Below are 27,975 nucleotides of genomic sequence, written 5' to 3'. Positions count from 1 at the left end.
CTGGGAAGGGTCCGGGAGGGGCCGGCGGGGCGCGGCGGGGGGCGGCGCGAGGCCCCCTCCCCCGCGGGCGGGCGCCCGCCCCGCATTATTCATTGGCCAGAGCTGGCTGCGGGCTCGGGTGCTGATGTCAGGCGGGCGCGGGCGAGGCCCGAGCGCCGGTGGGGGGGCGCCGAGTGGTGGTGACGGCCAGCATGCTGCTCGGCTGCGGCTCGGCCTCCCACACCCGCGGCGCCCTAGTCCTAGCCAGCAGCGGCGGCGGCGGAGGAGCAGCGAGCGGCGCCCGCGTCTGCAGCGGCGCGGAGTCCGAGCGCGCGGCGCGGCAGCGGGGTTCGCGGCCGGGGCGGGGACCGGGGACGCGGCATGGCGCTGCGGCGGGGCGGCGGCGGGGCGCCGGGACGGCTGCTGTTGCTGCTGGGAGCCGCGTGCCTGATCCCGCCGAGCGCGCAGGTGAGGCGGCTGGCGCGCTGCCCCGCCACTTGCAGCTGTACCAAGGAGTCCATCATCTGCGTGGGCTCCTCCTGGGTGCCCAGGATCGTGCCGGGCGACATCAGCTCCCTGTGAGTGAGTGGGACCCCGGCAGCCCCTGCCCCGTCCTGCCCCACCCGGCGCCCGCCGCCGCCCGGGAGTTGCCTCTGGCGCCGGGACAGCGCGACCCTGACCCCACTTCCCAGCCCCTTCCTTTGCGTTTGGGTTGGGGCGCGCGGTGGGACGTGGGTTGGAGTCTCGGGCTCCGGGGGAGGATGAGGGGAGCCCGAGATCCAGAGTCTGGGAAGCCAGACAAGTCCCTGAGCCAGTGTTTCTCAAAGTCTGGCCCGCGGGCCACCTGCATCAGATCCACCTGGGGGGGCTTGTGCCAATGCAGATTCTGGGGCCCGCACCGAATGATGCAGGGTCTGAGAGAGGAGCCTTGGAGTCTGCGTTTGGCCTCCCCAGGTGATTCTGGGGCGCATTAAAGTTTGAGAGGATGTGTGTTGGGGGTGGGAAGGTTGTGTGGGGGGCTTGTGTATGCAGCCGAGCATGACTGGAGCGCTTGCAGAGGGATGAGGCCTCACTGTCCCTCCTGAGGTCTGGGGCTGTGGTTTACACGATGCCCTCCTCTGGACCTGTCCACACTGCAGGTGGGGCAGTACCTGGGAGAAGGCATGTCACCTTTAGAAGTGGAGATGCCACCGCATGTGGCCCGGAAGAGGGAAGCACAGAGGACCTGGCGGCGCATTGGGGAATGTGGGCATCCAGCCCAGAGGGCAAGTGCTGGGAGTCAGCTGGACTCCTTTCCCTGAGCTCATGAGGGCTTCTTGCCCCCCTCCTCACCGCGCGTTGTGCTGGCTGCTTGTTCAGTGCTGGAGGAACGGACAGGAAAGGGCTTCCCATTATTGGTCCACCTGCTCAGGGGCTTTCAGCCTGGCCTCACACAGCCACTCAAACCACATGGCCAGCTCTCATAATGGCTGGGGAAGGGGCTACTGGGCAATATCTTCACTGCCGGGAAATGTTTCCTGCTGAAATGACTCCCACATCCAGGCCGAGGTGCTGGGTGATGCCCAGTCCGTCGTAGAGGCAGGGATTCCCATGGGGGAGCGGGGGTTGCTCTCACTTGCTCTTGCGCTCCACTTCCGTGTCTCCACCCCAGGCAAGGCGCTGGAGCCTGGACCCAGGAGTGAAGGGCTTCCTGTTTGCATTTATAGGCAGTCAGAAGAGTCTGGCTGAGCAGAAACAGAGGGCCCGTTGGACGCCTAATATTGCTAAGTCGGGTGACATGGAGCATTCCAGAAATGAGAATTCCCCTGGTTAAATCCCTTAGACCAGCAGCTGCTTAACGCACCTGCATATTAACTGAAATAATTCTGAAATGATGTATTGAGGTCCTACTGCGGCCAAAAAGGATAGGGGCCCTGGTGGCTAAAATAGTCAGGTTCCTTGTTCTGATTGGCCGTTAACTCTGGCAGATGGCATGGCCTCCCACCACACATTCAAGTTCAGGTGTCTCTGGGTTGTTTCCCAAGGCTTTCACGGTGCATTTAATCAGAAGTGCTCTGAGCGACTTTCAGAGATGTGCTCCCAAGGGGAACGCTTAATCCTACCCTTGAGTTTCGTCGGCCAACACTAATGCTGTGTCTACACGAACAGAATCATGGGCAGAGGTGAAGGAATTATCCGTCTTCAGCTAGGGCCTCCTGTAGTTAAGAAAAGGAAGTGAGGGGTTATTGATATAAACCGGCTGAGATGATGTCTATGCAAGGAGCTAGACTGATAGTAACGGTTTCTATTATTCAGTCCAGTTTTCCTGTTGATCCAGTTCATTGGAAAATGGCTGGACTCATCTTGTTCGTACCCCTGAGAAGACCCTGGCCAACCATTTGAAGCCTCCTCCCTGAGTGGAGGAGTTTAAAGCACAGGTAGAGGATAAGGCCTCTCGTCCATCTTGCCCGGCACTTCCTCAAAGCAACCTAGTCCTTGTTTTGTTCCTCTCTTGCCCGTAGGAGCCTGGTAAATGGAACGTTCTCGGAAATCAAGGACCGAATGTTTTCTCATCTGCCTTCCCTGCAGCTGCTGTGAGTATGGGAAGTCCTCTCTGGAGATGGCTCTCCTGGAGGTGCGGTCCTGGGAAGAGCCGTCTCTGTCTCTTGGGTATCAGTCCTTCCCAAGCTACCCAAGCTCCACAAGTAAACTGTGGCTGGCTCTTAGTGTTTACTTGCCCTGTTGTGTCCCTACTGAGCTGAGTCCCCAGCACGCAGTGTCCTTTCCTTCTTTCAGCACATGTTTTGCTCAAGGACTTTATTTATTTATTTATTTTAACATCTTTATTGGAGTATAATTGCTTTACATTGTTGTGTTAGTTTTTGCTTTATAACAAAATGAATCAGCTATATGTATACATACATCCCCATATCCCCTCCTTCTTGCGTCTCCCTCCCACCCTCCCTATCCCACCCCTCTAGGTGGACACAAAGCACCGAGCTGATCTCCCTGTGCTATGTGGCTACTTCCCACTAGCTATCTGTTTCACATTTGGTAGTGTATATATGTCCATGCCTCTCTCTCACTTCTTCCCACCTTACCCTTTCCCCTCCCCGTGTCTTCAAGTCCATTCTCTACATCTGCATCTTTATTCCTGTCAAGGACTTTACTGTAGATGCCGTCGCCCATATCCAGCAACTGGGGACATGATTACATTGAATTATGACCTGAATTTCACCTAAACGTACCATTTCCCAAACACCTCACTTTAAAAGAGAGCCTCCATTTTTAACCTCTAAATGTTATTATGGAAATAGGAGCTCTCAGGTCATATTTACTGAGACCCGTAGGGAAGAAAGGTGAAATAATGGGGGTGACCAGAAAATCTGGCCAAAGAGAATCCACTTGCCATTGTCCATCAGTGTCTGAGTCAGGTCGCACACCGAATGGGCCAGTTTTACACTGAGAAGAGCCCGTGTTTGCCCACAGATCAGAACATAACAAAAGAAACAGAAATGGCTTCACTCCGTGACTCAAATTTTACACTTCTGCATTGAAACCTAATGTCTCTTATTTTCAGATTGCTGAATTCTAACTCATTCACAGTCATCCGGGATGATGCTTTTGCTGGACTTTTTCATCTTGAATACCTGTAAGTTTTGTGCTTTGTGTATTTGCTGAGCGTTTGGTATGTCAGTGGAATGGCTGTATTGCTTTCCAAGCTGGAACAGCATCTCTTAGAGAGCTTAAGGGTGGAGAAAATTCAGAAAACCCCATTCTGTTTTCAGCGCTGACCTTTTATAGTTTACTTGTGTATAAACATGCTGAGACAGGAGGAGGCTGGAGACAAAGAGGGGGAAAGGAAACAAAGAAGGAAAGATATTCATTCATTCTCTGCTGACATTTAATTTGTCATGTCATAAGCACAATTGGAAATTATATTGGATATTTTTACCTCTCAAAGCTAGACATGGATTTGCTGATCAGCCAGAAATGAAGCTGAAGGATTCTGAGGGTTACATACTTTTAAGAAAGTCACCCTATTTGGGGATACAGCTTCACGTTTTTAGTTTACCTGTCCTATATCCCGTTTGCAGTGTCTCCTGTGAGCTGCAGCTGAGGGTCTAATTTTTTTTTTCTCCTTTAAAATAAAGGTTATTTTTCCCTTTTCAGTTGTGCATTTCCCCCCCCCACCACCACCCCCAGCAATGCCTGGCTCTGATTTCTGCCTCTTCACACTTTCAGGTAGTCTTTTTTTCCCCTTGAGTTCTTCCACCCTTGTCTTCTGTCACTTTGTAATAATATTAATCCTGCTATCAGATGGGATTTCCTTACCTAGCATTCAGGGGGATTTTTTAAATCCATGTCTCTGCTTTCTTATCTGAGGTTAACAGGTAGATGCTGGAATTCTAAATACATCCTGGGTCTAAGAAAGCTCTCTGCTGATTTCCTGTCCTCAGGAAAGATGTCTCTGGAGAAATTGTTTCTTCAGAGGATACGTAATACGGGTACTCTCATAATACTTGATAGTCTGGGTAACCTGGGAAGAGTGGTCACGCTGAAGTGCTAGGCCAACTAGGTTCTATCAGAGCACATCAACAGCCGATGGAGGTGGTGAACAAAGAACCATCCATTCTCTCTTTCAAGCAGTACATCTTCCTGTCAAGGTTACTGAGGAGGAAGTTCGCTTCTCAGCTTATACTGAAGTCTATTACTGAACAGACCCCTGATTTAAAAAAAAACAAACCAGGCACCGGATCATTCTGAGTGTACGAATCAAGAACTGTTTCACTAACGAAAAACATCATGTTGCAAAGTCTCCCTTGGACCATCTCATCAGAGACTTTCTTACATTTGAAGAAATGCGATGCCGTAAACGAAAATTTAGTTCTCTGTGGCCCTAGGGAATAGTCCTAGTGCATTCACTTCATGTATTCCCCATTTTAAAGCATGGCTGGAGTTATTACTGCAAGGTCCTGTGTGCAAGCCCTAAGACATCTTAGCACAGAGAAAGAAGTGTGGCCCATGCTCAACTTCCTTATACTCTCTATTTCCAAGTAGCCTAGAGATCTTGAGAATATCCTTGCTTTGTCACCCACTTGTTCAGAGGTGACACTGTGTAGGACATGATGAACTCAAGTTTGCCGGAAGCCAAGCTTAATGGAATTCTCCCTGGGCAAAGACTTTAATATGAAGAGGTAAAACAATGGGCTCCCCTCAAGGGGCAATGATGTTAACAGAAGTATTATAGCCAGGCACTGTGAAATGTAAGAAGGTTGGAGGGGGGAAGATGTCTGGAAGCGTTCCAGTCTTGTGGAATTTGAGAATATCTTGCCTTTGTGTAGGGCTTTCTCCTCCTTTTTCCCCCAAGATGTTTTTACCCATGCTGCCAATCCTGACTTTGAAGACTTCCAGGCTGCTTCTGGAAGGAGTGCAAAAAGCACCCTTGTGTGGAGGCACTCTTGCACACACACCCAGCTCCCACTTGGAATCTGGTATAGCTGACCGAGCCTTTGGAGATGAATTTCTGAAATTTATAAATGCTTTTAGATTTCATTCTGAAAGCATCGCAGTATCGTTTTTTCGAGATATTAAGCAGAGAAAATTCAGTTTAATTATATGGCTGTTCTCCTTAGGTTCATTGAAGGGAACAAAATAGAAACCATTTCAAGAAACGCCTTCCGTGGCCTTCGTGACCTGACTCACCTGTAAGTCCTGTGAAAAGTGTTGTAAGCCCTATTTAATGTGTAGAGTGAGGGTCACTTCCCAGTGCCTCTCTCTTTCTTGACTGTTTTCTACATATTGTGATAGCTTCTGAGGGAAACTCATTGCCAGATTGCCCGAGCGGTTTCCGTATTGTCGATCAGACACCAGCCCATTGTGATCACTCACACACTTGGCTTTCTTATCTTCTCCGTCCTCCCGAATTGCCGTTACGGTCCACATGACTGCATGTGACAGGAGCGCTCTGAGCTGGGAGTGATGGACGAGGTGGGAAGGAATGGAACATGTATCATATATCTACTCTGTGCCAGGCCCTGGGCTGAGTGCTCACTAAGCCTTCTCTCTTTATATTTCACCATAATCTGTGAGTCCCCATTGTACAGATTTGGGAACTGAGGCTTACCTGACTCATTGAAGAATGTTTGCTGAATGGAGGATCAACATTAGGATGAAGTAGAATAGAGACATTTTTGTGGTTCCTTTAATTTGGATGCAAATAGCTTTTCTTTTTTTTATGTTGGATTAATCTGTGGTTTAAGCTAAGCTCTCTGGGTTCTTTAATAGCTTTCTGGAGGAAAAAATTAAACAAATTGATTTGAATTGGCATATCAAATAAAGCAAGCACACACACTTAGCAAATTTAGAAAACTGGAAGAATAGTGCCTGTGCTTATGAAAATGTGGACATCGTCATTGTCTTGGCAGGAGCAATTTATTAACCATTTGCACGCTAGAAACTTTGTGTTTGAGTAGGATAACATAGGATAACATATCCCATCTCCATAGTCAGCTTATCTGTGGTAAAAAGACAATTGGGGAAGTTAGAGGGCTTTGAGTAGGGGTATTAGGCAGGGTGGCAATACCTCCAGGGTGTGTAGCCGAAACCGATACGACATCTAAGGAGATAATCATTCACATCAGACCCTGATAGAGGCAAAGGTGTCTGTCAGTAGGCTCAGGAAGCACCTGATTCTGGAATGCTACCGATCAGAAGTCCTGCCTAAGTTACAGCTTGTAGAGTAAGGAGATGAGGGAGTGGAAATGGGAGTCTCTCAACATCTGGAGCAGCACAGCCGATCCTGGACAACATCAGACTCTTATTGGCATCATTCCTCCATGTTTTCTGTCCTTGCTATAAAAGTCTTGAGTGTTTTTTCAGATTCAACCTAGATGCCAAATCCCCACGTTCTTGTAGGGGCGAAGACAATGGGCTTTGAGTCACAATAGACTCGAGTGCAAATCTCAAGGCCACCATTTGTTAGTATCGCTTAGCCTTTTTCGAGCCTCACTTTTCTCATCCTTAAAAATGGGGATGATTATACAGACCTCATAAGATTGCCGCACGTAGTGGGTTAGTGCTTGCTTGCAAATCATCCGGCCCATTATCCACGGTAAATGTTCAAGGTCTGGTTGGCATTGTTATCATCATCATCGTCATCGTTCACAACAACAGCATCATTCCCTCCCTCCGCTAATGAAGAAGCCTCAGTTTTTTCCAGGGGCTGCTGAGTAGCCTTGGCAGTTTGGGTGGCTAGACAGGGTGCGCTAGGAAGACAACTGTGGGGGTCTGGAGAAGAACAGCTGTGGCAAGACAAATCCAGTTCCCAGAAGTCAGGAATGAAGGGCTTTGTTTTTGAGCAAAGGCTCTGGGCAGATTATACGCCTAAAGTAAAGCCCGTGTGACTGGTTGAGTTCGCCCAGATGTCAACTTTCATCCGACCAGTTGGCTATGGGTCCTTGGCCTGAAAACAGATGTAAATATGCGGGTATTGTGCATATGTATTTGCATATCTTTGTGCATGTGGGCCCTTGGGTACATGGACTTCTATTCATGTGTGCACATAACTGTGTGTGTGTGCTCGCACATTTGCACATACAGCCATATGCTGTGTATCACCCATATGTGTCCCAGAGGCACCTCCTTGTCTGTGTGACATGCAGGGGGCACACACACAGGGAACAAAGGAGTCCTTTGTTTGGGTCCAGAGCGCATCTGATGCATTAGAGGAGATGTAAGCCCATCCAGCGTGTGTTCCCATCCCACAGTCAAGCCTATGGGGCCCGCCTCCCCTCAGCTCTCCAGCTCCTTTCCCTGAATGTGCCCACAACACTGGGCTCTCAGGGCACCCCTCTGCACACCCAATTCACCCCATTACTGGGCCTTTCCCTTACATCCTTTCCCTTGCCCAGGATGCGGTTTCTTCTGCCCATGATCTCCTGGAATCCACCTTTTCCTTCACAGTCCAGATTAAGTTCTGTCTTTTCCTTGGAGCCATTCCTGATCTCCCCTCCACACCTCTTGCAGCCCTCCTAGCTGATTCCACACAACCGGCACTTTGCTGTAGACACTGGCCATATTGGTTGGTGCCCTTTCACGGATGTTAGTTTCATCTCCCCAGCTGTGTTGAAAGCTCCCTGAGGGCAGGGCCCCTGCTGATCTTCCATTAGTTCTGCTCTTCCCCCAGGGTCTCACACAGGGCTAAGCCAGCAGGACATTCTTTCTGATTCACTGACTGACCAATGAGTTACTAAGCTGGGTTTTCCATATGTGCTCTACTGCAGGGCAAGTCTTAGGACTTTTAAAGTTGACTCCTCTGGGCTGGAGATGTACGTAGTCATAAAAACATTTAATACACTGTTGAAAGAATGAACTGATCCTCCCAGCCCACCCCATCCCCCTTTTTTGGTAAACTTCTAAGCAAGGAGAACACATCAGTTCTCTAAAGTTCACTCCTGTGCTTAAGGAAGTGACTATCTGGAAGTTGCTTAAGTATCTGCTTTGTACCTTTATGAACTTTTCCAACACCTGCAGACTCACATCCATAGGTAAAAGAAACATAGATCAGGTTTCAGAGCATTGAAGGAGCAGTGCCAATCTGTAACTAAAATCTAGGACATTTGTTTTGCAGCCGTCCCACAAAGCCCAAGGGGCCAGTTGCTGTTAAGTAGTTTTAGAAATGAAGTGCCATGAACTTGTACACAAAATGAAGTGGAAAGTGAGATGTTATGCACGGAGTCTGGGCGGGGTAGGGGTGGACAGTCCATCTAAATAATTCAGCTTTCTGAAATCTAAAGTGAACACTTGGAACAGTTACTAAACATACAGCTTTTTCTCTTTTGGCCTTGACCATTCCGTATATGCTTATCACTTCAATCCAATGCATTTCAATTCACTAAAAATGTTTCGCTAAACTAGTTACCTTTAATTAGCTAAAAATATTGTACTTTACTTTCCAGAAAAAGTGACTAGCAGCCAGAAAAAAAAAAAAAAAAAACTGTCTCCTTTTTAAATTTCAAGAAACTACTTCTAGAGAATGTTCAGTCTGATGACAGTCTGTAGTCTATAATCTACAGTCTGTAGTTACGATTTCAATCTGTTCAGCCTGTTTTCCAACATGTTTAAAATTGTACCAATAAATCATTTAGGAAAGGAAGGTAAAATAATACATGAAATTGTATTTTAATCCATTCGTGGTTAACTGGATGGGAAAAGACATAATTTAGAAACTGTAGGTCTCCCTGTATTCCGTTGCTCTCACTCAGCAAGAATGTTTGGATTTAAAATGGGCACAAACTTTCTACCCTAGTTGACTCTAAGGAGGAGGACCCTTTCGTTCCTACTTCTGGGATGGGTCGTTATGATGCTACAAAAGATTAATTTCATATATATTTTTAAAGAGGTTGGTGCTGAATTACCTACATGTGGATTATCATTTCTATGTTTTGCTGTTTGTATACTCAAATGTATAAAAGAAAACAAAAGTAAGCATCGGTTTTTTGGCTGACTCACATGAGGGCATGATGCCTGGGAGAAATCAGACTTGATGTAAGTCATTTCAACACCTATCATCTTTCCACGTCAGCAGCCCAGCACCACGTACATTCACCTTCAGCAGGATGATGACAGGGCACTGCATAATCCTGAATCATCAGAGAAAGCGTTGATGATGTTTGTTCAAGTCTGCTTCCTGGAGATGGGGGGTAGATTAGGACATTTTAGAAAGATCTCCAACACTAAGAGCAAAAATACAAAATATGGTTTCTGGTCAACCTTAATTAATGAGAAAATGAAATTGATCACAATCAGTCATTCCCTAAACATTGTGGTTCACTGAGATTTTCTATTATCATTAGTGTTAGAGCTGAGATTCTTTATGTAAAAGAATATTTACATAAAGTAAATACTATTTTTTAATAGTCACAAGTAATAAAGTTCACTTAGATGCCCCATGAGGGAACTTCTTAGGATAAGACTGTACATCTATCTTTTTATCATTCTCATTTTAGTGCTTAAATCATCCATTCAGAAAGACTTTACTGAGTACCCACTATGTGCCAGGCACTGTTCTAGATGCAAGGGATACAGAGGTGGACAGACAAAAATCTCTGTCCTCATGTTGCTTATATATAGGGAGAATACAGAGTCAGTAAACAAATAGATAGATAATTAATATATATTGTATGCTAAGTGACAGTAGTGCAGTGGAGATCAACAGGGCACGGAAAGGAGTTGTGTAGAGATCAGGGAAGGTGGTGAAAGTGGAGGACAGACCTAAAGGAGGTGATGGATGGACCACACCTAGGGTGAGGGCGTCAGGCAGATGAACACCGAGTTCAGAGAACTTGAGCTGGGAGTGTGACTAGCCTGTGTGAGCAATAGCAAAGGAACCAGTGTGGGTGATCTGAATCATCAGAGATTCAGTCCCACAGGTAAGTGGGAATGGAGGTAACTAGACAATGGAGGGCCTTGGGTGCCATCAAAGGGACTTTGACTTTTATTCTGAGAAACGTGAGATGCCATCTGAGGATTATTAACGTGTATCAAGAGCTTAATAAATGCTTGTTTTAAAAACAAAACAAAAAAACGGACATTGTATGCTCCAGCATCTATAATGTTATCTTTGTTTAACTAAACTCATTTCTTTATCTCAGTATCAATGACCAAAGCCAGAAATTGAACTACCTTTTGCTAAAGAGGTTTAGAACTCTGTTTTAAATCACTTGCTTTATTTAAGGGACTTCAGAGGGATAGGACATGAAGATAATAACCACATTAAAATGTGACTTTTTTGTTCTAGTTCTTTGGCCAATAATCACATAAAAGCACTCCCAAGGGATGTCTTCAGTGATTTAGACTCTCTGATTGAACTGTAAGTAATGAAAATTAAGTTTATGTGTGCTTGTCTTGAAATCCCCTATACTGCATTTTTTGTGTGTTGTACCTAAAAATCTATGACAAAGTAGCGAATACTGGGAAACAGCATATAGTTTGTATTGTGTTAGCTTTGCCATATACTTAGTAGCATTAGGCCAATGGTAATTCGGTATGCTGGGTCGGGTGCGGGGGGTGGGGGGTGGGGCTTCCTTTCTCCCAGAGAGCAGTAACGTATCCATCTGCATTGTCTTCTAGTGCTTGTCACTCCTTGCTGGGCAAAGTTTAACAAGATCTTAAAGTTTCAATTGTGTTTGTCAAAACTATCTTCCTGTAATGTCCTGTTTTTGCTTGTGAGAACCTCTGCTGGGTGGTGTTCTTCTGTCACCCCTCCCCCATTTCCACCATGGTGTGGTGACAGTTTCAAGAGGATTTGGAAAAACGGTGCTGTGTCAACTCTGAGCACTCTCTGCGTGCTATACGGTTAAAATCATGGGCACTGAAGAGTGTTAAATAAAGTCAGTGGTACGTAAAAGACATCAGATGTATTAAATACAAAATTAAAAAAAAATTCCATTGGGGGAGTTATTAAATATGTCAGGATATCAGGATTTCTGGAGTTTCATGTTAGGGCCAAAATATTTCCGACATGTCTGTTTCTCTGTGTCTGTGTTTGTTTTGTTTTTTAGAGATTTAAGGGGCAATAAGTTTGAATGTGACTGCAAAGCCAAGTGGTTGTATCTGTGGTTGAAGATGACAAATTCCACTGTTTCTGATGTCCTGTGTATCGGTCCACCAGAATATCAGGAAAAGAAGCTGAATGACGTGACCAGCTTTGACTACGAATGCACAACTACAGGTATTCAGAACCTCTATCATCCAAGTCTGATATTTAGAATAACCCTTTGTTTTTCTTTTAGACTGTCAACAGGGAGTGGGGAAACATGGGGGTAAAAGTTTTCTATCAAAATTATTTTAGGGGAAATTTAAGCATTCTCAAAGAAATGATTTGATGTGGCAAGGAAAATATCTCAACAGTTTGGAAGGATTTTTGTTAACTGCACTGGCTTTACTTTTGATTCTTTTTGATTCTCTACAAAATTCAAATTTGTCTAAAGATTTTTTTTTTTTTAAGCTCAAAGGTGAGTTTGGCATGAGAACATTTTCAAAGCAGTCTAGGTTTCATATAAAGACAGTACAGAGAGACCTAAGTCACTGTTCTCTTGATTGAATTCTATGAAATTTATAGGACATTTAACTAATAAACACCAGACTTTAAAATTTATAAATTGCTTTTGTAGTTCCATGTAAAATGAGATAGCTAGGCATCTTAGTCAATGGCAAAGTAGGAATATAAGTTAACAAGTAGTTATCAAAAGGAAAAATTCACATTGAGGAAAAAAATGTCAAGAAAGTTTGATTTTGTTTTCCAGAGTCTGCCTCAGAGTTTCAGTTTATACATTTTCAGGTTATAAGATAAAGCTAAAATCTAACTGCCTCAACTGTCATATCTTGTAGAGAGCCCAAGAATATCTCCATATGAAAGGCTTAGGTGGAGTTTCTATAGCTTCTAAAAGCCAGATTTTAAAGGAGAGTGGATCAATCCACAGTATGAAACCTGCTTACCGGACTTATAAAAATAAACACTTAGGCTGAGAGTTGGTATCTACAAAGCCTCAAGTCATGTCAGTAGGAGTAGCAGAAAAGAGAAACTCAGTAAATAGTTTATGGAAACTCAAAAGACAAAAAAACTCTAAGAACAAAATATCACATTTAGGTTAGTCCTACTGCTACCCCCTGATCTAATAAACAAACAAACTCAAAAGTAAAAATTATTTCTTGATAACTTTGTAAATAAGGGACCTGACAAGTTCTGTTCTTTTCTCAGAGGAAACCTGAAGTCTTACGGAAATGCCCTTGTCTTTCATCACTGAACAGGGACTTATTCAGCTGTGTAATTGGCAGGTGCCCTTTAGCCAGCTGAGGCCACTGGGGGGTTATTTATTGTACTGTAGAGCAGTGCAATCTATCAGAGGTCACGGTCAGTGACGTTTGCACCAAAAGGTGGCATTCAAGGCCATGCCCTATGAAATGTGAAACCCCAGCTCGCTGGGGCGCCTCTCTGCCTCTTCTCATTTTTCTGGAGAGTTCTCTAAACCCCATGCTGAAGTGAGCAGCTTTTCCATTGTTCTCTTCACTCCCGGCCCTAGTGTGTGACAACGTTGCCAGTCTCAGAGAGAAATGGCTTGGACTATAGAGGGCCTTGGAAACTAGGAGTTTGTCCTAAACCCAGAATCTCTGGGGCAGCATGAGCCCCTTAACACATTTGGGGGCATTCTCTTATACATATTTATCTTTGCTAACAAGCTTTTGCTAAATTTAGGAAAGTCCAGCCCCCCCCCCCCCACCTGGAAACAGGGAGAAGATGATTCTGTCTTTGCTCTTGTTTTATCCCTTTAAGGCTCATGAACAGATGAGCTCTCACCCACGGTGTCTTCCATCACGAAAAAATCGTGCCACCAAGTTGTGACCCCCTCCCCCCAAATATAGTCCCTGACTTGTAAGAACTAGGTCGATAAAGTATGAGTTTTGGGGGTTCCTATCTTCTGGCTCAGATCAAGCCTCACACGCTGGTGCTCTTTTTAAGGCCAGGGAGGAGATAGGTGAGGATGGATGGAAGTTGGAAAGCCAAGTCTAAGACTCATGGTACCCATTACCACACTCCTCACTCGAGTTTGGGGAAGAAGCACATTTTTCTGAGTGCACTGTTTTCCTCTTAGCTCGGGGTTTTAGCAAAGGAGTAAATTTTTCCGGTAGATGTCTCACCTTGTTCTTCCCAGGGAGAGGAGGGTACATTACCATCCTGTTCCTCAGCACAGGGGTGTAATTAACACCACAAAGCCACCCCTGGCCGGTTTCAGCTTTAATCAGTCCCTCCATAACCCTCCGCTTCAAGTCTATTTTTAACCACCTCAAAAACCCTTAGCTACTCAGAATTCCCCATGTTAGGTGGATAATTCACTAAATTCCTTAGAGGGAGTGAATTTTGCATCCTAATTGTCCCGTTTAGTTTCCCTATTTCAGGGCTGATGAAAATGCAGAGAGAAATAATGCATTAATGTGCAGTTTCTCTCCCAATAGGATCAGCATCATGTATAATTTATTTTCTGCAAGTGCTATAAATAGGTATGTAAAAGTCTGTTGATTCCAGTGGGAACAAGGCCTAAATTGTAAGAGTCCCACTGACATCATGAACTTAATCCAATGTGAATGGAAGTGGAAGTGCTTTTTGCAGAGAAGGCCATTAATACTTTAACACCAGTAAATTCAGCATGTGGATTGTTTGAGATCTTTCCACAATGAATGTGCTTTTGTCGTTTGTGAGAAATAACTTCCGATGGTGATGGGGAAGATGTTTAAATTCCCCGAGTCCTCTCCCCCATTCACACAAACACACATTCATCAATCATATTGTTTCACCGGTTTCTTCCCTTCTTCCTTCTTTCTCTTCTCCTCCTTTTTTTTGGACAGAAGCAGCGAAGGGGGAGAAGGAGTGTCCTATTAAGAATTAGATTTATAACTCGAATGATTTAACAGTCTGTGCTGTGCCAGATAGCCAGTATATAGAAAATATGAAACCAATGTTTGGGGGAAATCAATGAAATAGGACCATGAAAGGCTAGATTTGTAAAATGCTCTCTATATTTCTTTTAAAAATAAAATTAAAATTCTGGAATTTTTTTAAAATAAAAAACTGAAACTTTTGGGTCTGCACTTTAAACGGCCTGCATTTTTAAGCTCACAAGTGCTTGAGAATTCAGAGTGTAGTCAGGAAGCTCTGAACGCAAGCAGAGGGGGTTATAAAGCACCAGGAGTGTTGGGAACCTTGGGCAGACTTGGATGAGGCGAGGCAACCAGAGATGCTGGAGGAGGTTATAGACGTCTCGGTGGTAATTAGAAGAACGCAGCTGTATTCTCTGAGTCCTCTTCTACCTCCAGGAAAGAAAGCAGACCGTGACTGCTTCCATTTCCCTTTTCCCATTTACCAGCCTGTGAACACGGAAGCCTTTTGCAGAGTTTTCCGACTTCTACACTGGGGCCACCGGGGCCCACAGGAATGAACCAGGGGTTTTTCAGGTTTTAGTCTTTGACCAAGCAACGCTGGTATTTTGGGGGACTTGATAGGGGAGGGGGAACTAGGATCCATGGTGACTCTGCCCTAAGTCTTCACGCAGGCAGCTTCACGCTGTCACTGTTACGCATGTAGAACTCCTGAGGGATCACCGCAGCCGAGGCTGGGCGCTAACACTTAATCCTCAGTCTCCTATTCGGCCTCTACAGCAACCTTGTGAAATAGACGTTGCCCTCATTTTACTCCTGGGGAACCTGAGGCTCTTGCCCGAGCTCCTGGAGCTGCAAGTGCAGGCGGGGTAGAAACCAGTCTGTCTCACCTGCCCCAGCTCTTCCGAATGTTCCAGAAGGGGCGGGTACCTCCTCCACTCCTGCCGACTGTCCCCACTGTCCCTCGGCCACCTCTTGCTGTCGGGGGCAGAGGCAGCCTCCTCTTTGCTTCTCCCTCTTCTCCCTGTACCTGCAAGCGTCCTTCATTCAGCCCCGTCCTCTCCCACCACAGTCAGGGGCGAGGCCAGCCCTCCCACACTCGCCAAGCCAGCAAGCATTTACTCAGCAGCTCCTGTCCACTGAGAACGAGAGGGGCCCCTCCAAAAGGTAGCATGTATTGAGCACGCACCTTGTGCAAAGCACTGTTCTACGTCAGTATGGATTCAACAGACGACTAAGAAACTGAGGCAGAGAGAGGTTGAGTAACTTCCCTAAAGTCACTCAGCAAAAAGGCAGAGTCAGCGCTCCGGCATTTTATCTTAGATGCCATTAAAATGAACACTGTCCCCAAGAGATGGCCCAGTGGTGACCAGGACAGTGGAGGGGGACTGTCCTTGCTTGGATCTCAACTCCATATTTATCGGTCGCCTACTGTGTGCTGAGCCTGAGGTCGGCATGTCCACCACATTACCTAGTCTGTTCCTGCCATCGAGCTTGGATCATTGCCCCCATACTGCAGATGAGTAAACCGAGGCCTTGTAAGGGGAGGTGCACACGCAGCCCAGGGATTCAAACACAGGGAGTGGTTTCAGGTGGTCTGACTCCAAGCACAGCGCTCTTTCCAGTGCCTCACGCCGCCCTTACTCCTCAGCTTTACCTTCTGCCCGCTGACGGGCACCTGCTCTTCCGGCCCCGGCTCCACGCTTCCCACCTTAACACTCACTCAGCAGCTCTGCCCCCTTACCTGCCTCTAGTCCTTTTGCACTGGCCCTCCTTACTCACTACCTGGTACCTGCCCTTTTAATGCCTTTCTCAGTTGACATTTTTTTTTTTTTTTTTTTTTTTGCGGTACGCAGGCCTTTCACTGTTGTGGCCTCTCCCGTTGCAGAGCACAGGCTCTGGACGCGCAGGCTCAGTGGCCATGGCTCACGGGCCCAGCCGCTCCGTGGCATGTGGGATCTTCCCGGACCGGGGCACGAACCCGTGTCCTCTGCATCGGCAGGCGGACTCTCAACCACTGTGCCACCAGGGAAGCCCTCAGTTGACATCTTTCATGAGGTTTCTGAGTCAATTAGTGGCTGCTGTGGGCTTGTGTCATTGGAGCTCTGAGAAGTGTAGGACCTTCCTTAGGAAGCCCTTGGTTCAGGAGACACACCACGCTGGCTGTGTGTCCATGGCCGGGCACACACGCTCTCTGAGCTTCAGCTTGTGGCTCTGAGATCTCTCCCATTTCTTCAAATCTGACCCTGATGTCTCTATGTTGGAGACTAAATCCTAGTAAATAATAATATGTAAACAACATTGCCTGATTATGAGTCCAGCAAGTTAGGAAGGGTCCCTGATTGGACTGGTCAGGGCAGCTTTGCAAGAGGAGATGGGACTTCAGTGGGCATGGATAAGGATTGGGTGGGGGAAGAGGTGGGCAAAGCCAGGATTTTCTCATAGGAACTACTTTTCTAAGCCAGACGTCCACCCTCAGTTTACCCTGGGCACTTTTAGCCTGCTAAGAAGCAGTGCACCCTGAAAGATCTCTGGCCAAAGAAATAACTTAAACTTTATTAGTATTTTGTTTTTTTTAAAAAACTTCCTTCTTCATTGTTTCTCTAGCTACTGTACACACTAACCGTTCTTGCATCCGAGGGCATGCTAACCCTGTTTCTTGGTAAGACTGTACATTCCGTACCAAGATTTCACAGAGTGAGTCATTGTAGCTCAGGGAGCGACACAGATGATGGGTATTGACTTGCCACTAAGTGTAAGAGCAGAATGCGTGCTTAAATAGGATGGCGTCTATATTGCTGGAAAGTCTAATAGATCTCCTGTAACTGCTCCCTGGGCTGCAGAGCAGTACCCAGATCCCAGGCACAGCCGTACTTAGCACTGCTACCAGTCCAGTAACCAGTAAACACACCTAGGTTAACTTCCCCGCACGGTGGGCTTTAGAAACCTCCAAGAACCCGTCAAAGAGTTTGGTTGGGTTTCCAAAACTGCAGTGTGCCCTTTGGGGAATTTACTTTTAGTTTTCTTTACTACCTGGACTCTTCTGAGAGAGCTAAAAAGAACAGCATTCCCCAAAGGAATCTGACCACAGCAGCCCTTCTTCATAGAGTAAATTTCACCATAGTTTCAGGAATGTTGCCCTGCAGTATCCTTTCTGTCCTGTCTTTCTGAAAGCCAGGTCTCAGCAAATTTTTTTAAAACTTGGAGATCCTCTAGCCAGACTTGTGAGCTATTTATCTCAGGGAAGCTGTATTAGAAGCTGTGCGTTCAGTCTGCTATTTCTGCACAAGCCAGAACTCTCTGGACTCATCCAGAGTGAAACATGCCATGATGTGTGTTGCTTCTCTCCTGCCCTCCCCGCTCCCCAGTCCTCTTTGGAACTGATGAGAGAAAGGATAGAAGGGGAATGGCGGTCCATAATGCCCACAGGAGAGCTCATGGAGACTTTTTTTTTAAACACCCCTTCCCAGATTTTGTTGTTCATCAGACTCTGCCCTACCAGTCGGTTTCAGTGGATACGTTCAACTCCAAGAATGATGTGTACGTGGCCATCGCTCAGCCCAGCATGGAGAACTGCATGGTGCTGGAGTGGGACCACATCGAAATGAATTTCCGGAGCTATGACAATATTACAGGTGTGTTACGGCTTTGACTGGATGTACTGACCTCATTTCAGCGTGGCCTAAAGCCCGGGAGAGAAGAAATGTTCTCTGTTAGCCCAAGAGGGAGCTTGGCTCTCTGGCTTGGTTTGATTTGGGAACACATTCCAGCCCACCCTCTTTGCTCCAACTTTTTCTGGACATGGTCAGTTATTGGTGAGAGCAGAAACCTTAGGTGGTGATTCTATTTATTGTTGGTGATCCTTTTGTAAAGGGAGAGGGTGATGGGGGCCTGTGGCAGGAAGCATTTTCCTGAAATGGTGAGAAGTCACTCCCAGAATCCCTTGATTTTAAGCAGTTATGACAGCCTCAGACTGCATGAGCGTTTTAGCAGCTAAATGAATACTTTGACTTTTTTTTTTCGGCACGCGGGCCTCTCACTGTTGTGGCCTCTCCCGTTGCGGAGCACAGGCTCCGGACGCGCAGGCTCAGCGGCCATGGCTCACGGGCCCAGCTGCTCCGCGGCATGTGGGATCCTCCCGGACCGGGGCACGAACCCGTGTCCCCCGCGTCGGCAGGCGGACTCTCAACCACTGCGCCACCAGGGAAGCCCGAATCCTTTGACTTTTGTAAGCTCTTAACTAATAGGCTAATGCACACACACACGCACACACACACGTGCTCACGTACACATATGCACACGCTCATGAACCCACACACACTACAGCTGTTTCTATTGCCCCCTTGCGAAGTTCTGGTGATCACTACTTCCTTTTAATAAGTACGTACAAAATAAGCATAAATGGCTTCCTAATTCAAGCCTTTGGGATAAGACTTAGAGCTTCATTTGGGGCCATCATTGAATCCCAGTGTCTTAGCGCTACTAAAAATGGACTGTCTACTTGCTTTTTAAATCAGTGGATAAAGTCAAAACAATCTTTCAAAGACGTCTCATTTATCAAAGTGCAATCTGATACTAATACTCATTTTACAGACAGCACCACGTGGCCTGACTCTTGCCCCACGTGAGGGTTTCCTTCAGTGATTCCTTCTCTGGTTCGAGCAGCGTCTTGCTGGGGCAGAGAGAAGCGTATCCAGGTAGCATTTGCAGATACGGAGGTTCTGGCCTTGCAGCAGGTGCAGGGATGCAGGGAGAGCATCGTTCACCCTCGGGGAGCAGCCCGGAGAGGTCTGTGAGACGTAGATCCTGACGCTCCGACGTGCCATCTGGCCTCCCAGTGCTGAGCCCACATTCCTGGGAGCAGCCCCGCTCGCTCCAAGCGCAGACTCAGCACAGAGCAGTGTAGGTGAACCTGTGGAAGGAGCCCAGGCCTCAGGACCCTAAAGCTGGTCCGTGTTAGAGGAAACGAGGTGAGAGAGGAACTCACCACCCGCATGGTTTTTTGCTTCCATCTTTTCTCTGACCTGGAAGGTCGGTGAGGGCTGAATGAGCAGGCCCCTCTGCCTTCTCTCCTCCCTCTCACATGAGGAGGTGGGAGCAGAGGGAAGCCGTGCTCTCGTGCAGGCAGTTCTGAGGCCGGTGCTTGTTGCCCGTGCTGGCTGTGGGCTTGCAGAGAGCCAGGTTCGGGTTAGTCTCCTTGGGGCTCACGACAGCTGTCTGAGGTGTTATTGCGGGTTCCCTGCCTGTAGGTAGAGGACAAGCGACCTCTCTTCAAGAGAGAGGAGGCATATGAACTATAAAGAGCTCAGGTTTTGAAAACCTATGAACATGGATTCTACTCCTGACTCTGCCATGTGCTAGGAAGTAGCTGTGGCCTTTGAGCCTCTGTTTTCTCATGGGTGAAATGGGCAGGAGATGTACCTTCCATGGATGTTGTGAGAACTGGATGAGTGCCAGGCACAGAGAAGGCAGTTCTTTTTTTTTTTTTAAAGTGTTTCCTCTTTCTCTCTCTCTTTTTTTTTTAATTTATTTATTTTAGGCTGCGTTCAGTCTTCATTGCTGCGCGTGGGCTTCCTCTAGTTGCGGAGAGCTGGGGCTGCTCTTCGTTGCCGTGCGTGGGCTTCTCATTGCGGTGGCTTCTCTTGTTGCGGAGCACGGGCTCTAGAGCACAGGCTCGGTAGTTGTGGCACATGGGTTTAATGGCTCTGTGGCATGTGGGATCTTCCCGGACCAGGGCTTGAACCTGTGTCCCCTGCATTGGCAAGCAGATTCTTAACCACTGCACCACCAGGGAAGTCCCAAGCAGGCAGTTCTTAATGCTGGCTTCCTCCTTACCTTTCCGAAAGAAGAGATGTAGGCTCAGGCACGTTGAATCACTCCACTGTTACTTCCAAGGCAGAGCCCGGGACCTGTCACTGCTGCATGCCACCCTTTCCTTCTCCCAGGTTGACCTTGGTAGGAGGCGACAGCATTGCCCTCCACCTGCCCTTCCTACATGCAGCAGCTGGTCACACCCCTAGGTTCATCAAGTCATTCATTCATTGTTTTCACTTGTTCCCAAAGATTTCTTGAGTGCTTCTCTGAGCCAGGCCCAGTCTAGGTGCTGGGGCCATAGCAGTAAACAAGTCACAAGAAAACCTCCACCCTCAAGGAGTCTGTGTTATAACGGGAGGGAGAGAGACAATAAAATAAGACAAATAATTGTAATACGTACAACACATTAGATGACAGCGTGCTAAGAAGGGAAAAGGTGGCAGGGAGGAAAGATTTGAAGTGTTGGCATGAGAGGACTGAAATTTTAGGTAGAGTGTCTGGTAGAGGCCTCGTTAAGAAGGTGTTTGAATAAAACTTGTGGGACATGAGGGCTTGATGCACATGGAGAGTGGGAACAGCGGGGAGAACATTCCAGACAGGGAAGAGTGAGTGCAGCAGTCCAGAGGCAGGAGGGTATTTTTCCTGTTGGATGAACGGGCAGGTGGCTGGTTTGGCTTGGACAGAATGATCCGGGGGCAGTTGTAGGAGACGAAGTCAGAGAGGTAAGAGGGCTGATCATGGGGGCCTTGCAGGTCCTACGAAGGACTTGGGCTTTTACCTTTGTGCAGAGGTCAGCCAGGCTGCATAGAAGATGCAGGTGCCTGCTACAGAATGCTGGGTTGTGTCCAGCTGCTGGGCTGAGAGTAGTCCGTGTGTGGGGAGGGGACCAAAGTGGAATCAGAGCAAGCAGTTGAGAGGCTATTGCAAGGATTCAGGCAAGTGCTAATGGCCTGGACCCAGCGGAGGCCGCAGAGCTGCGGGTAGGAAGTGGTCAGTGAGAGCAGAGTGGGTGTGGCCAGAGCCAGGGCTGGAGCTTACTGGTTTCCAGGGATCCCTTGGCCTCTGAGTGTTGAAGTCTGAATCTTCTGAGAGGTGGGCAGCTGGACATGCAGCCCACTGGGATCCTCTTCACAGCCAAGCCCAAGAAGTGAGCTACAAAATTGTGTTCGTTAAGTTTATGAACTCCAACGTCACACTAGTTTTTCATAAATCTGTCTCTAGATCTTTCTAGCCGGTGACCTTGGCCAAGTTTTAATTTCCATGAGCCCCTTTCATCTGTAAAGTGGGAATTCCATCTGTAAAATGGTATCATCATAGTATTGGGCCCATGGGAATTTAACTGGGTAGCTTATATAACACTTAGCATGGGGCCTGGCATATAGTAAGTTCTCACCAAGTGTTGGGATATCAGTTGCGGATAAAAAAATAGATATTTGATTATTATGCCTTGCTACCACCGCTAGGGAAATCCATCAGGTTTGGATCTTTTACTCTTCTTAATTCATGAAAGCACACAGATTTCATACATCAGGGTCCCAACACACATTTCCGAATACCTATTGCCAAATTCCTGTCACACTGATTTCTGATCACATCTTACAATTCAACCACCTCTCTTTTGTTTCTCCCTTCACCTGGGTTTCCAGGCTCAAATGCAGCCTCCTACAGGAAGCATTTCTTGATGAACGGATTGGAATGAAGTCTGCCTTCTCTGCTCCCTTATTACATGAATTTCCATTAAACACAAATCTCGTCACATAATTTTTCACTTAGAGGAAGGCAACTCACATTTACATACTCAGTGATTTATAAGCTGTTTCTTTCGTCAGCTACACAACCTCATAATGTGTACTTATTGTCTCTATTTTATAGTGAAAAAAAAAATAGGAGCAGCCCTCCTTCTCCCATAGACCCTAATTCTTTGACTTCAATAAAATTGTCTCCACAACTTTCAAAAGCATAGGAGTGCCAGGACTAGCAGAGCATGGCCTGAGGGAGGCTGGGAAAGAGGGTGGTTACAGAAGTAGGGGCCTTGCTCGCTCTGTGGAGGGAAGAGTGTGGCTTGCTGGAATTCAGCCTGGTGTGAAGGAAAGCCCTGCAGCTCACACGAGCTGGGCAGATGACAAATGGATGAGCAAGGGCACAGCCCCAGAACCACTTGCCTCGAACAAGACCAAGGTAAACGTGGACCGTTCTCTCCTCATGGGGCTGTGCATGCCTCATTTATCATCTCGTTTGATCACAGGGTGATCCCAGAGTCAGCAAGAGCTGGGCAGGATTTTCTCCATCCATGGCCGGCAAGTCTGGGGCTCCGAGGAATGGGCGGGACACATGCTTCCCCCTCTGTGGCCCTGCTGGGCATTGTGCAAAAGGGACACCCATCCTCTGGCGAGAGAGGGAGACCCAGGGTCATGAGCCGCCCCCCGCCACCGCCAAGTTTTGCTCCTTTTTTCTCTCTACATCTCTTCTCACCTCTCCTGCTTTTGGTTAATTTTGTTTGCCTTTTGATTTCTGCCCATTAAGTATGTTGCAGCATCTCTCCTCCTAGACTAAAACACATATTCGCACACACACACACACACACACACACACACACACACACACACACGAGGATTTCTGCTGCTGCTGACAACTCCATAAGCTACAACTCCACAGGCTACACCAGGAAAGAGGATGCTTTATGGAGCATCTCCAAGAAAGGAATTCTTTCTTTCTCACACGGCCCCTCAGCTGAGACCAGTAGAGCTGCAGGATGCTTCTGGGTAGAAGGGACCTACGTAGCCAGGGACTCAGGGGGAGCATGTACCTCAGTTAGTGCTGTCAGGGGGGAGTCAGTGCAGTTTCTGAGGAGCAGTTTGGTAGTTTAAACCCAGAAGCCTTTACAATGTGCACAATGTCTACCCCGCAATCTCTCCATTTAAGAACACTGCCAGATGGTTTTCAAACACAGATTTCTCTACAGGGAAGCCTATTACTTACAATAATGAAAAACTGGAAATAAGTGCAATGTCCAGCAGTCGGGGATTAAATAAAATATGGTGCCTCCATGCAATGGAATACCATGTAGTGTTAAAAAATCAAGTTGTAGAAGACGCAATAACATGGGAAAATGTTCACAACATAGTGGTCAAGGGAAAAAAGCAGGTTATAAAAAAATCTATGTATACTATAAGCCCAGATCTATTTTTAAAAGGCACATGTGGATATGTGCAGAGATTGGCAATTAAAGAAATATATCAAGATATTAAATGTTATTTCAGCATTTGCAGTTCAAGTGATTTTGATTTTCTTCTTTGTACTTTTTGGTACATTTGTGGTGGAGTGTAGACTGGAGCCAGACTACCTGGATTTGGATTCCAGCCTCCATCACATTGTAGCTGTGTGACCTTGTATAAGTTACTTAACTTCTCTGTGCCTTTATAAAGCGGGGTACAAAATTAAGTGTATGCTAAGTATATAATAAGCATGTAAAGTGCTTAGTATAGCGCCTTTATGTGTTACCTATTATTATTTTCAGAATTTGCTTTGATGAACATTAAAAACCTTTATACTCAGAAAAAATGTAATAATTAGTTTTAAACAAAGGAAAGGGACCAGGTTCTTGCAGGAAAGCCAAAGCAGTGGAAGAGAAAAGTAAATACCACCCGAAAATCCACCAACCGTCTGCCCCCAATGTTAATACTGAGGACAGAAATTGGGTAATTATCCTTGTAATTTACAGACCAAATTCACTTTGGTCCAAACTGCCTAGAAAATTAGGGGAAAGAAATAACTTTTAATTGAATGACCTAGATGACGGGCCAATACTCTTTGAGATGTGGGTGAGCTTATTGCTGTCTGGCTGGAACGGTGTGGGTGGGGGGTCTGGGTGCAGATAGGGAGAAGGTGATGGGAGGTGACCCAGACAGGGGAGTGAGTCAACGACTGAAAATGTTACCCTTTTCCTGCAAAGTTCTGGTTTGGTGCCGCCTGAGCTAGATCATTCAGATCATGGCTCGTGATCTCAATTGCCTCAATGATCCAATAATGAGAGCGACTATTTATTGATCACTTCCTGTGTGTGCAAGCTCTGTACTAAAAACCCTGACCGTGAAATTTCTCAGGTAGTCTTTACAGCGGCTGTGTAAGGTCAGAGCTGGCAGCATCCTTAGTCTCATCTGGTAGGGGAGAAGCCTGAGCACAGGGAGTTGAGGGAACTGCCACAGGGTCAGAAAGCTTATGAGGTGCTGGGCCGTGTGGTCTAGAGTCACAAGGTTTAACACCGGTCTGCTCTGCCTCCGCTCAGCTTCAGAAATCAGAAAAGGTCAAACGTCCTCAAGAGCTCTCATCACATTTTTTTTTCCTGCCTCTAAGTCCTGACTCCTAGCTTTTTACCCCCCAAGAGAAGAAACCCGTTTAAATGCCTCATTCTCTCCTATGGAGTCGGGAATAGCATGCAGACAATTCGCTTGGTGTCTTAGTGAATTTCCTGAATTATACACCTGCCTCTAAAGATGCCAGAGGCGTAGGTGACCAACACTTACCTATTTCGATGGAGGTACTTTTAAAACTATTTGTTTTAATTGTGGGGAAATATACATAACATAACATTTACCGTCTTAACTGTGTTTATTTGTGGTTCAATAAATGCATCAATCCCCAGAGCTCTTCATCTTGAAAAACTGAAACTCGGTACCCATTAAACTGTAATTCCCCATTCTCCCCTCCTCTCAGACCCTGGCAACCACCCTTCTGCCTTCTATCTCTATGAATCTGACACCTCTAGGTACCTCATATGAGTGCAATCATACACTATGTGTCTTTTTGTGACTGCTTATATCACTTAGCATAATGTCTTCAACATTCATCCATGACACAGCATGTGTTGGAATTTCCTTCCTTTTTAAGGTGTAACAATAATCCATTGTGTGTATAAACCACATTTTGTTTATCCATTCATCCATCAGTGGACACTTGGGTTGTTTCCACCTTTTGGCTCTTGTGAATAATGCTGCTGTGAACACGGCGTACACATATCTCTTCAAAAGCCTGCTTTCAGTTCTCTGGGTACAGACCCAGAAGTGGAATTGCTGGATCGTATGGTAATTCTTTGTTAAATTTTCTGATGAATCGCCATACTGTTTTCCACAGTGGCTGAACATGTTATATTTCTCACCAGCAGTTCATAAGGCTTCCAGTTTCACTGTGGACGGGCATTTTTTCTTTTTTAACCTAAAGATTTTATTATTGTTTTGTACCAATTAGATTTACATAAAGATTTATCCTTTTCATTCTCTTGATTAAACGCAAAAAATATTCTGATTGTTTAATATATTATTATTCAATACAGTTAATTTACCTAAAGAAATTTTTGTTATATATAGTTTAGATTTACATAAATAAATATTTACTCTGCTCATTGTTCTTTGTTATTTCTTTTTTTTAAAAAAACGAACTATAGTTGATTTACAATATTGTGTTAGTTTCAGGCGTACAGCAAAGTGATTCCGTTTTATATATATATGTGTGTGTGTGTATATATATATTTTTTCCATTATATTTTATGGAAATATATATATATATATTTATATATATATATACTATATATATATAATATATATATATTTTTTCCATTATATATTTCCAATATATTTTCCATTATATTCCAGATTATTTTCCATTATAGATTATTATAAGGTATTGGATATAGTTCCCTGTGCCATGCAGTAGGTCCTTGTTGTTTATCTGTTTTACATATAGTAGTGTGTATCTGTTAACCTCATACTCCCGATTTATCCACCCCCTTTCCCCTTTGGTAACCATAAGTTTACTTTCTATGTCTGTGAGTCTGTTTCTGTTTTATAAATAAGTTCACTTGTTTTCTTTTTAGATTCCACATATAAGTGGTATCATATAATATTTGTCTTTTTCTGACTCTGGACGAGTGTTTCTCACGGTGGCTGCCCTAACCCCATCTCCCCTCTTCTGGAGCGCAGGTCAGTCCATCGTGGGCTGTAAGGCCATCCTCATCGACGACCAGGTCTTTGTGGTGGTGGCCCAGCTCTTCGGTGGCTCCCACATTTACAGATACGACGAGAGCTGGACCAAGTTTGTCAAATTCCAGGACATAGAAGTCTCTCGCATTTCCAAGCCCAACGACATCGAGCTGTTTCAGATCGAGGACGAGACGTTCTTTGTCATCGCAGACAGCTCCAAAGCTGGTCTGTCGACCGTGTATAAATGGAACAGCAAAGGATTCTACTCGTACCAGTCTCTGCACGAGTGGTTCAGGGACACGGATGCCGAGTTTGTTGAAATAGACGGCAAATCACACCTGATCCTCTCCAGCCGCTCCCAGGTCCCCATCATCCTCCAGTGGAATAAAAGCTCTAAGAAGTTTGTCCCGTACAGCGACATCCCCAACATGGAGGATGTGCTGGCCGTGAAGAGCTTCAGGATGCAGAACGCCCTCTACCTTTCCCTCACCCGCTTCATCGGGGACTCTAGGGTCATGAGGTGGAATAGTAAGCAGTTTGTGGAGATCCAGGCTCTCCCATCCCGGGGGGCCATGACCCTGCAGCCCTTTTCTTTTAAAGAGAATCACTACCTGGCCCTGGGGAGTGACTATACGTTCTCCCAGATATACCAGTGGGATAAAGAGAAGAAGCTCTTCAAAAAATTTAAGGAGATTTATGTGCAGGCGCCTCGTTCCTTCACAGCCGTCTCCACTGACAGGAGAGATTTCTTTTTTGCATCCAGTTTCAAAGGGAAAACAAAGATTTTTGAACACATAGTTGTTGACTTAAGTTTGTGAAGGTGTGATTGGTGAATGTAAAAGACGCGTAGCTTTAGCTGTCACAGGAGAGGACCAAGGGGGAAAAAAGAATCCAGGTTCACAGGTCTGAAATTACAAATGCACTGGGGAAATAGAAGTTTTCAAACTTTTAGAACTCATATTTTAATCAGGGATTGCATTTATTGGCTAACTGCATGACATGTCCATTCTCCCACTTAAAAGCACATCTGAAAGCCTGTAATTACTGAGAAAAGAGTCCAACGTTAAGTCTCACCATCTAGGGAAACAATGCGCCTTTTTTTCTTTTTAATGAGGAAGGAGAAAATCGGATAAGATGGGACAGCTCTTCTAACGAAATAAAAACAAAAAAAGACCAAACACACTATGGGCCCTTCTCATTCCATTTTAGCAATCTAGTGGGTAAGAACTCTTAAAGCCAAAGTCAGCTGAAAAGATTTGCTGAAGATTAGTTTAAAAATCTGATAACACTCAGCAATGCTATTTTGAGCCTTCCCTGTTTCCTGAATCCCCCCTAATAGCAGAGCCTTGACTGTTTCATTGGCTCATATAGATGGATGTTCATCACGGGTGTGTTAACAAAATAACGTTTAACATTGTTTCCTCTGCTACAGAAAAAATATTCCGCTGACACATGTATTGGTCCATCACAGGCTGTGGACCCAGGAGTGAGACGAAGTTTCCCCCCCTTCTTGGGGTTCAGAGATGACCCGCATGGTGGCCAGAGCAATTGTGCTTGTTTGATGCTGTCCATGACTCATCTGCTTCTCTGGACCCATCCTTCGAGTTTGTGGGTAACCAGCAGACAGGCCAAAGACTGAATGGTGCTTTCTGTTCTGTCCTTTAGAGCAATAGAACAGGTATTTTCATCTGTTGAGCATTTGGTAGAATTTTTGAAGTAAGTCTTTGTGGAGTCAGAGAGGGCTTTTTTATACAAGTCTTGATGTTCTTTGAAACCTAGAGATGATTCTGTG

General features: G+C 45.9%; 1 protein-coding gene across 1 annotated transcript; it reads left to right on the top strand.

Annotated features, from left to right (window-relative positions):
* Nucleotides 1–146: 146 nt before the first annotated feature.
* On the top strand, nt 147–27,967 carry LGI2 (leucine rich repeat LGI family member 2). Its single transcript, XM_032633072.1, has 8 exons — nt 147–557; nt 2,481–2,552; nt 3,539–3,610; nt 5,595–5,666; nt 10,760–10,831; nt 11,523–11,692; nt 17,865–18,029; nt 26,184–27,967. Exons 1-8 carry the CDS (start codon nt 361–363, stop codon nt 26,999–27,001), a joined length of 1,638 nt encoding a protein of 545 aa, XP_032488963.1. The 5' UTR covers nt 147–360; the 3' UTR covers nt 27,002–27,967.
* The last annotated feature ends 8 nt before the right edge of the window (nt 27,968–27,975 follow it).

Source organism: Phocoena sinus, chromosome 5, assembly GCF_008692025.1.
Source record: "Phocoena sinus isolate mPhoSin1 chromosome 5, mPhoSin1.pri, whole genome shotgun sequence".
NCBI lineage: Eukaryota > Metazoa > Chordata > Mammalia > Artiodactyla > Phocoenidae > Phocoena > Phocoena sinus.
The sequence above is the reverse complement of the archived record's forward strand: the minus strand, read 5'-3'. Positions and strand labels throughout refer to the sequence as shown.

Coding starts and splice junctions, on each gene's coding strand:
- LGI2 (XM_032633072.1), top strand. CDS start 361: ATGGCGCTGCGGCGGGGCGGCGGCGGGGCGCCGGGACGGCTGCTGTTG. Junction 3,611..5,594: donor CTTTTTCATCTTGAATACCT/GTAAGTTTTGTG, acceptor TGTTCTCCTTAG/GTTCATTGAAGGGAACAAAA. Junction 11,693..17,864: donor CTACGAATGCACAACTACAG/GTATTCAGAACC, acceptor ACCCCTTCCCAG/ATTTTGTTGTTCATCAGACT.